This window comes from Leptonychotes weddellii, chromosome 4 (genome assembly GCF_054177405.1).
Source record: "Leptonychotes weddellii isolate Sample4059 chromosome 4, ASM5417740v2, whole genome shotgun sequence".
Classification (NCBI taxonomy): Eukaryota; Metazoa; Chordata; class Mammalia; order Carnivora; family Phocidae; genus Leptonychotes; species Leptonychotes weddellii.
In genome coordinates this window covers 95,960,841-95,969,420 of record NC_138372.1, presented here as the reverse complement: position 1 = coordinate 95,969,420, position 8,580 = coordinate 95,960,841, and the positions used below count along the sequence as shown (strand labels likewise).

The 8,580-nt window shown below is 48.4% G+C and overlaps 1 protein-coding gene across 3 annotated transcripts; it reads left to right on the top strand.

Annotated features, from left to right (window-relative positions):
* The first annotated feature begins 887 nt into the window (after nucleotides 1-887).
* On the top strand, nucleotides 888-6,542 carry S100A11 (S100 calcium binding protein A11). Of its 3 annotated transcripts, XM_031041289.2 has the most exons (4): nucleotides 983-1,046; nucleotides 2,235-2,293; nucleotides 5,085-5,237; nucleotides 6,205-6,542. In XM_031041289.2, the coding sequence occupies exons 2-4, from the start codon at nucleotides 2,270-2,272 to the stop codon at nucleotides 6,358-6,360; spliced, it is 333 nt and encodes a 110-aa protein (XP_030897149.1). In that variant the 5' UTR covers nucleotides 983-1,046; nucleotides 2,235-2,269; the 3' UTR covers nucleotides 6,361-6,542. The 3 variants fall into 3 exon arrangements, with proteins under 3 accessions (XP_006728452.1, XP_030897149.1, XP_081672101.1); XM_006728389.3 differs by lacking the exon at nucleotides 2,235-2,293 and having other exon boundaries at nucleotides 888-1,046; XM_081815975.1 differs by lacking the exons at nucleotides 983-1,046; nucleotides 2,235-2,293 and adding an exon at nucleotides 1,214-1,294.
* The last annotated feature ends 2,038 nt before the right edge of the window (nucleotides 6,543-8,580 follow it).

The following is an 8,580-nucleotide window of genomic DNA, read 5'->3' as shown; positions in this document are numbered from 1 at the left end:
AGCCGGGAGAATGGCGGAATAGCAGTACCATTAGCAGAGAAGGGGAAGATGGGAGAGAAACAGGTTATTTCTTTAATTATTGAGTCTGGGGCTCCGGTGCGGCTTTCAAGTGGATTCAAGAAAATGCGCGTCTGAGTAGCTGAGGGGAGACACACATTTGCTCAGAAGTGACCAGCGGGTGCGAGGAAGCAATTTACACGATGCCCTGCGGGCCGTTATCTTTCATTCATGTCTACTCCAGTTTCTGAAGCCGTCTCAAAGCCATCATTTCCCTGGACAGTTATAACAGTCTTACGAAACAGGAAATGCAACATCACTACTTTTAACAGATAAGGAAATAGAGCTCCGAGGAGAGAGGGGATTTGCCAAAAGCATTGCAATAAAGTGACAGGCCCACTATTAGAACCCGGAGCTTCTGCCAGCTGCACACAGATAAACGCCCTACTCACACGGGTCAGCTTTTGATTGCAGTGGTTTGGAGTTTTGTGGGTTTAACTGTCTCGGGTTAGGGAGAAGTTTGAGACAATGGTGCTCCATTTGATTGGCACAAATCACCACTGTTTACTCTATTAGCCAACTTTAGTGTGAAGGAATAGACAGCCCGGCTTCTAGGGAACTTGTACAATTAAGGCTCACACTCCGCATTGCACGTTTTTAAAAGGATCCTTTTGCCTCTCCAACCTGAATGAGCAGAGCGAGCTCGTACACGGAAGAGAGCCACGGACATGGGCACACCACGCCCAAGACCACTATGCAAAACCTTTAATTCAGAAAAGTCCTTTAAATCTTCAAGGCCCACAGGACAGGAAGAGACAGAGGGTACCGGGTGAGCGGCGCGTTGGGCAACGCAGGCGGGGCGGACAAGTCGGGATCTGCGCAGGGGAGGCGGAGGCGGAGGCGGGCTGGCGGGAGGGGAGCGTGCGAGTCGGGCGCGGCCGCGCGCGGGGCGGGGCGCCGAGAAAGACCCGAGCCCGCAGCCCGCCGCCCAGAACTCGCAGCGCCTCCGCCGCCGGACGCACGGCCCTCGCCCGTCCCGCGAACACATGGTAAGCCCGACCTTTTTCTCGTCTTCGAGGCTCTGCAATGAAAAGAGCCACACGGTGCTTTCCACCACGCTTGATCTTTCATTTCTGTGTGGACGTGGCAGGAAGCAGAGCAGGAAAAAAAAATCCGGCGCGGGGGGGGGGGGTTGGAATTGGGGTAGAGAGGCAGGAAGGAAGCAGCCCTAATGATAGCTGTGATAGCAGCCGAGGGGCGGCCACAGGAGGGTCTCTGGCTCCAAGGCGGCGATAAGGTGCGGAGCTGGGGAAGGGGGCTGCGCTCGGCACCGCGTCCCCACGGGGTGGCGCCACGCGCGATCCCCCTCCGCCGGGAAGTGGGCGAGTCGCGGGGTCCCGCCAGGGCTGGAGGCCCCTGGCCTAGCCCTGGGCTCGCGGAAGCCAGGGAGACAAGTGAAAGAGGTGGGGCAGAGGGGGCGTCCGGCCGCTCTAATTGTTTCTGTAGACCAGAAAAGGGCACGTCTCAGAACTGAGCCGTCTGAGTGAGCCCTGGGAAAATCGTTTCAGTAAGCTAGGCAACCGGCCAAGACACAAAGAGCCTGAAACTGAAGCGGCCCTCAGCTGTCGGAATGCAGCCCGGACGGTGGGAGGAGCCTCGTCCAGGCCGAGTCCTCTCCTCCTGCCCTTTTCCTCTGAACCCACCATCTTTTCAGGGACTCGTGTCGTCATCTGTTTTTCTCTTCCAGTTCCTGCCAACCTACTTTGAATTTTCTTTCGAACTTTTGCATTAAACCACCTCCAAAATTTACCTCCTCCAAGGCCTCTTTAGTGAAAGGAGTCAAATAAGCTTCCGCCCGGGGGCCAGATGGGGTTTCTGTGTCTCCCCCCTCCCCCCAAGCTATGAATGGATTTTACGTTTTTGAGTGGTTGAAAGAAAATCACAGGAAGAATAATACTTGTTAGACGTGAAATGATACGAAAATCAAACTTAATTGTCCATAAATGAAGTTTTACTAGCACACGGCCACGCCCGTTCCCCAATGAGTTGCCTGTGTGGTTGCTGTCCCGCGACAAAAGAGTGACAGAGACAACATGGACTACAGTGGCCTAATATATTTACTGTTTGACCCTTTACAAACAAATTTGCCCCCTTCTGCTCTAGTGTGTCAACCTTTATCGCAGCCTGCTCTTCTCCTCTTTACTTTCCATGCATGTGTCCCATGGAACCTGGAAAAGGTGGACCCCGCACCAATAGGTGGTGAAGATCTGGAATGATTGTCCTGTCCTGGCGGAAGGTGGATGCCATTATGGATCCTTTGGGGGGCGGGGGAGTAGGAGGGTAGGAGCACATTGATTAAGAATGACAACAGCAGGGGCGCCTGGGTGGCTCACTTGGTCAAGGGTGGGACTCTCGATCTCAGCTCAGGTCTTCATCTTAGCGTTGTGAGTTCAAGTCCCACGTTGGGCTCCATGCTGGGCGAGGAGCCTACTTAAAAAAAATAAGTATGACAACAGCAATGCTGGAGTCTTTTTCAAGTGTTACTTCTTTTTCACATTACTTTTTCTTCCCCCTTTCCTCAAATGTTGAGTATTTAGCATGCATTTTTAAAATTCTTTCACGGTATCCAGTTATCTCACACCATTTTCTTCTTCCTATCATGGTGCCAAATACAACTGTGAGGATGCAGGTGGGGAGTGCTGGCCTCCAGGCAGGAGATCTGGTTCTCCTCTCTCTCAGCCTCTGCTCCACCTTGAGCAAAGCTTTCCTGTCTCTGGGCCTCCCTTCTCGGGAACCATCTCCCAGGCCCCCTCCAGCTTGCAATTTTGCAATTCCGTTTCAGTAGTTTGGTAATTGTGTTTCTTTCTTTTGCTCTGGAAAATTACCTCTGAGGAGAAATACAGAGGTTTTAATTTTTTCCATGTGTGGCTGATAGCAACAGTTTCAAGAAGGAAAAAAAAAATAGTCTAAATTATAGTCCTGATGTTAAGGAGGAAAAAAAATAAGGCAGAAAGCCACTTTGAAACCAGAAAAGCAAAACGGTCTGAATTCCACAAGGAAAGGGGGCAGAGGAGCATCTGTAGGCCTCACAAAGCCCTTGCTCCTTAGCCTGGAACCTTCTGCCTTATCTGGCTTGCCCTCCCAGCTGGCCTTCTTCCTGTCAACTGACACATCGGTAAGACAGTGAGATTTTAGTTCCGATAAGGAAGGCGGTTGAGCAAACACATCTGTTTCCAGGCTATGGTATTCTGTTTCACTCCCAAACCCTGGACCTAAAAACATTTTTCTTTCCTTAAGAAAAAGTTCTCTTTGAGAAAAAAGAAAAAATCCCAACAAGATGACTGTTGGGAAAGAATCCACCTCCAGAAGCGTTCATTAGAACCACCTCCGAGGGGGCTTTACAGATCAGGCAGCTCATCTAGCTGGTAAAGCACCTGGAGAAACGGCCGATGAAAAGGCTACAGGAGGAAAGAGGGAAGGAGCCCAAAGCTATGTGGCTAAGGGCTCAGATCATTCCGTTAATTACATTAATTATAGTCCACAGCTCGTTAATTACTAGGATTGAAAGCCTCCAGGAAGTCCCGAAAAGACCAAATTAAAAGCTAAATGCTAAATTGCAAATGTCACCGTCCAAACAAAGATCTTTTTTTTTTTCAAGATTTTATGTATCTGAGAGAGAGAATGAGTGATGGGAGGGGCAAAGGGAGAGAGAAGCAGACTCCCTGCTGAGCAGGAACCCTGATGCAGAACTTGATCCCAAGACCCAGAGATCATCATCTGAGCTGAAGGCAGACGCTTTATGGACTGAGCCACCCAGGAACCCCACAAAGATCATTGTTAATACCTGAAGATAAAGCCTCAAAGGAGGGCATGGCTGGCAAGTTTTCCAGAAAGCCTGCAGTGGCCAGACTAAACCACCAGGGGATCTAGGTACCAGCAGGAATGACCCGAAGACTCCGAAAAATAGGATTTCCCTGAAGAATTCTGTTACAAGGAAAGCAGAGCTCACACAGAATTGACCCCAGCTTCTCCTGGTGCTACCACAGCTAAGGTTCAGCTCTGTAGATGTCGGGAGCTGTGTGAATAGCAACCCGAGAGCTCCCTTCCTAAGATCCACCTTTGTGGTTTGAAGTGACCAAAGAAGTTCCTCCAGCCATTCCTGTAGGAATTAGTGGCATCTGGAAGTAGAAGGAACAAAGACCAAAACTGCAGAAAGGGACCTGGAGGCTGAGATTCTCGGGGTGGTTCTGCTATGTCAGTTCCCTTCTCATGTCTCCGTTTCCTCGCATGTAAAATTAATGGTTTCTAACCTTCGATATGAAAGCTGCTTTTGAACATCCAAAAAGCTCTCAGATCTCCCACCCCACACACAATAATAACTACGCATTTAGTATTCTTCTAGAAAATGCAAGAGTCCCAGGAATTCAGTATTGCTTTATTTTTACTTATTTAAGTAGCTTTATTTTTACTTATTTAAGTAGTATTTAAGTAGCTTTATTTTTACTTATTTAAGTAAGGGGCAGACAGACTCTTAAGCAGGCTCCACGCCCTGCTTGGGGCTCAATCTCACGACCCTGAGATGTGACCTGAGCCGAAATCAAGAGTCGGTCACCAAACCGACTGAGCCACCCAGACACCCCCCAGTATTGTCTTAAAAAGCTGCCATTTCATTCATCCCAGCAGCCTCTATATTCTCTTAGAAAATAGGAGATTATTTAATCTCTAGACAGTGCATGGTGTGCTTACAGATCTGTGGCTGTATAGTTATACATATGTTTACCCACAGATTCTCGAAACATCAGTAAAACCTGCCACGCTCACTCTCAGCAAGGCAGTCTACTGCTTTCAGACACACCCACCTGCTCCATGCGTACCCTCACTATGCTTCACCCGGAATAAACATGGGAACCAATAGAGGAGGCTCACGGAATGTGACTCTCTGTGTTTGTTCTGGGCCCCTCGTCCCCTAAAAAAATGACCTAGCCTTTTAGGAAACTGCTTTGCCCCGAAATGAAGGTATGAGATTCTCTATAGAGTGTTCTCTAGCATCTAGCCCTTGTCTGAGCCCTGACTTCTTTTCTCTAAAGGCAAAAATGTCCAGCCCTACTGAGACCGAGCGGTGCATCGAGTCTCTGATTGCTGTTTTCCAGAAGTTTGCTGGAAAGGAGGGTAACAACTGCACACTCTCCAAGACAGAGTTCCTAACCTTCATGAATACAGAACTGGCTGCCTTCACAAAGGTATTGCTCCCAGCCCCCGGCCCCCAAACTACCCAGAGCTCGAAATAAGACACTGGCAGAATGGCTAGAAGTGAAGGCCCAACTGACAACCACACTCCGCCTCCTTTTCATTCACTCTGAGCCAGGGGCCTGCATAGACAAGGCTGAGCCCCTAGGCCTCTGAGTGAGCTCTGCGTGACCATGAAAGGACCTTTTCTTCTTTTCTTTGAATAAGATATATTTTAAAGATCAAAGTTACCAAACTACATGACACAGGGAATGGTAATTTTTTTCTTTCATTTAGGGAAAAGGCATACGAAACGGTAAATGGTGTAATAGGATAGTTTTCAAATTTTATTCCTCCATCCCAAAGCCTCTAGGGAAGCCCTGTCCCATGGAACTTTCTGTGATGATGGAAATAATGTTCTGCATATCTGCACAATCCCATGTGGGAGCCACATGGGATTTCAAGATGTTACGTATCTGAGAGAGAGAGAGTGGCAGGTGCCACTTTCGGACTGACTTTCTAAATCCCTGATTTAAATGGCCGTACGCAGCTAATGGCTGTACGTGCGTCATGTGTTGGCGGCTCAGCTGAGTGGGGGAGGAGGAGGCGGATCGGGGCCTGCATCCGCTTTCCACCTCGCATCACTCCACTTCCGTATAGTCCCTACACTGCGGTTGCATGCAACACTTGAAAAACTTTTGTGAAATTGCACAACCCCTGACCATCACAGAGGAACCCTGGGCCGGGAGCCAGAAAAACGTGGGTTCTGGTCACAGGTCTTCCCCTTCGGCAAGTCACTTCACCTATTTGAGTCCATCTCTGTGTCTGGGAAGTGGGAGTGTTACTAACCCCTACCCTGTACCATTTCTTGTGAGACTAAGACGTGGCAGCATAATGGAAAGCATCTTAGAAAGTGTGATATAAATTAATGTATTATTAATAGTAATAGTATCATTATGATGGTTATTGTTATCTTTGCAGAACCAAAAGGACCCTGGTGTCCTTGATCGCATGATGAAGAAACTGGACCTCAATGCTGACGGGCAGCTAGATTTCCAAGAATTTCTTAATCTTATTGGTGGCATGGCCATAGCTTGCCATGACTCCTTTACAAGGTCTACCCATTTCCGGAAGTGAATCAGAGGGGCTCTTGGGCCTTGGCCTCCAGACCACCTCTTTCCTTCAAAACAGCCTCCCAATCATCACGTCCTCCTCACATCCTCCACGGACCCTGAGCGCAGAGCGTCCACCACCCCCTGTGCAGGCCAGTCCTGCTGGTAGTTAATAAAGCAATAGCGTTTTTTAAAGCACACACTAAAGAGTCAGTCCATTTGTGCCAGGGAGGAAGCAGCGTGGGAGGAATGGAATTAGCATGATGGAAGCAGTTCCCAGAGCTGCACAGTAAATAGTGAAAATACACACTGGGTGTAGATGTAATTATGACTCACGATACCAACAGGATCATTCCAGATTACTCAAACTGATGGAGAGATGTCACTTGTCATAACTCACTCAGTGCCCTAGTATGGGCACCGTCACAGGCTCTGAAGATACAGTCAGCAAGACAGACAAGGTCCCACATTCACTGAGCTGACTTTCTAGTGGGGGAAAGACGGTGAATGAGTAAGCAACAAACAAGACCACTAGAATGTGATAAATCCTGTGGAGGAAAGATTACGAGGTGGTGTGTTAGGTTAATGGGGGCTGCAGGAGGGCATTCTTCCGAGATCTCATGTGTGCTGACATCTGAAGGATGAGATGGAGCAAACCTCAGGAAAAATGGAGGAGGGAGTTTCAGGAGAAGGAACAGCAAGGGCAAAGGTCCTGAGGTAAGAAGGAGCAGGATGCTGGAGGAATGGAAAGGAGGCTAGTGTGGTCAAGGTCTTAATTTTCTAAGCCCTCTGATAAAGCAGCAGGGAAAGTGCCTAGACAGAAGGACTGGAAGGCTGACCCAGGGTTAAATACAGTGGATAAAGAGAAGCATGTTCTGGGGCACAGATCCCTAAGCAGCACAGGTGAAAGTGATTGTTTCTAGAGGCCCTCTGATTCCTTATCCATCTGCATGAGTTTTAACTTCGTAAAAAGCTCTCTAGATCACAGTTTCTTCCTTCATAAATTAATAGAATGAATTAGACCATTACTGGGACCATTTTTTGTTTGGCTCTGACATTCCAGAATGAAGACCAGTGCCTCAGGCTGGCAAGACCCTAAGTTTTCAAGTAGAACTGTAACTGCTATTTGGATAAGTTCCTTAATTCATTAGCAGCGCGGGATAGAATCTGTAGTCCGTGAAAGTCTGCATATTATTCCCTTGGCAGGTGCACCCATATACAAATAAATAATAAAAATAATTAAAAAGTTATTATCCCAAAGAACACTGAGCCAGGGAAGAGATGGAAAAACATCAGGCACCCTAAGGTTACTGGCCTATTTGCTATTCTACCAAGAAATCACTGGCCCTGGCTTTAAGACGTCAGGCTCAGGGAACTAACTGAGAAATCTTTACTTGCTTGGCTCCCTCAAACTTGGAAAGAAGTAAGACCCAATCTGTACCAAGCTTTTAATCCAAGATTCAAATCAACAACTCTCTGAAGTGCCTCCTATTTGCAATGAGTTTGGGGAGGAAGTGATAAGCTCATAAGGGTTGTTGTATTTAAAGTGCCATTAGTAGGTCCAGTTGGCAAGGCCCAGTGGGCATCTGCATTTGAAGTCTGGAGAGATCTGGCTTGAGAAACAGGAGGGCTTGGGGGCGTGCCCTCAGTTGAAAAGAGGGGCAGTAGCAAGAGGAAGAAGACTCAGCAAAGGAGAGCCTAAGGGGTCGGGGAAGAGGAGCAGAGCTGACAGGGACAAGATCATGGTTAGGAACCCCATCAGACAATCACCGTCCTTCAACTCCAGGCCACGTGCGAAGCCTGCCTCCCATGCCTCACGCTCTGCCTGTGGATCTTGTCCACCCGTCTTCATTTACCCGTAGAGGCCAGTGACCACACATACCTCTCTCCTCAACCCGCCTCTAGCTCCTGAACTCCGACACTGCCTCCTGGATTTCTCCACGTAAAATAATACCAGTATCTTTCACATACTCAAGGATTGAACAAAGTGTAAGTGGTCTGTGTATCTGGCAGAGGGGAATGAATAAGGCAGAGAAGACTTTTTTTTTTTTAAGATTTTATTTATTTATTTGAGAGAGAGAATGAGAGAGAGAGAGCACATGAGAGGGGGGAGGGTCAGAGGGAGAAGCAGACTCCCTGCCGAGCAGGGAGCCCGATGCGGGACTCGATCCCGGAACTCCAGGATCATGACCTGAGCCGAAGGCAGTCGCTTAACCAACTGAGCCACCCAGGCGCCCAAGGCAGA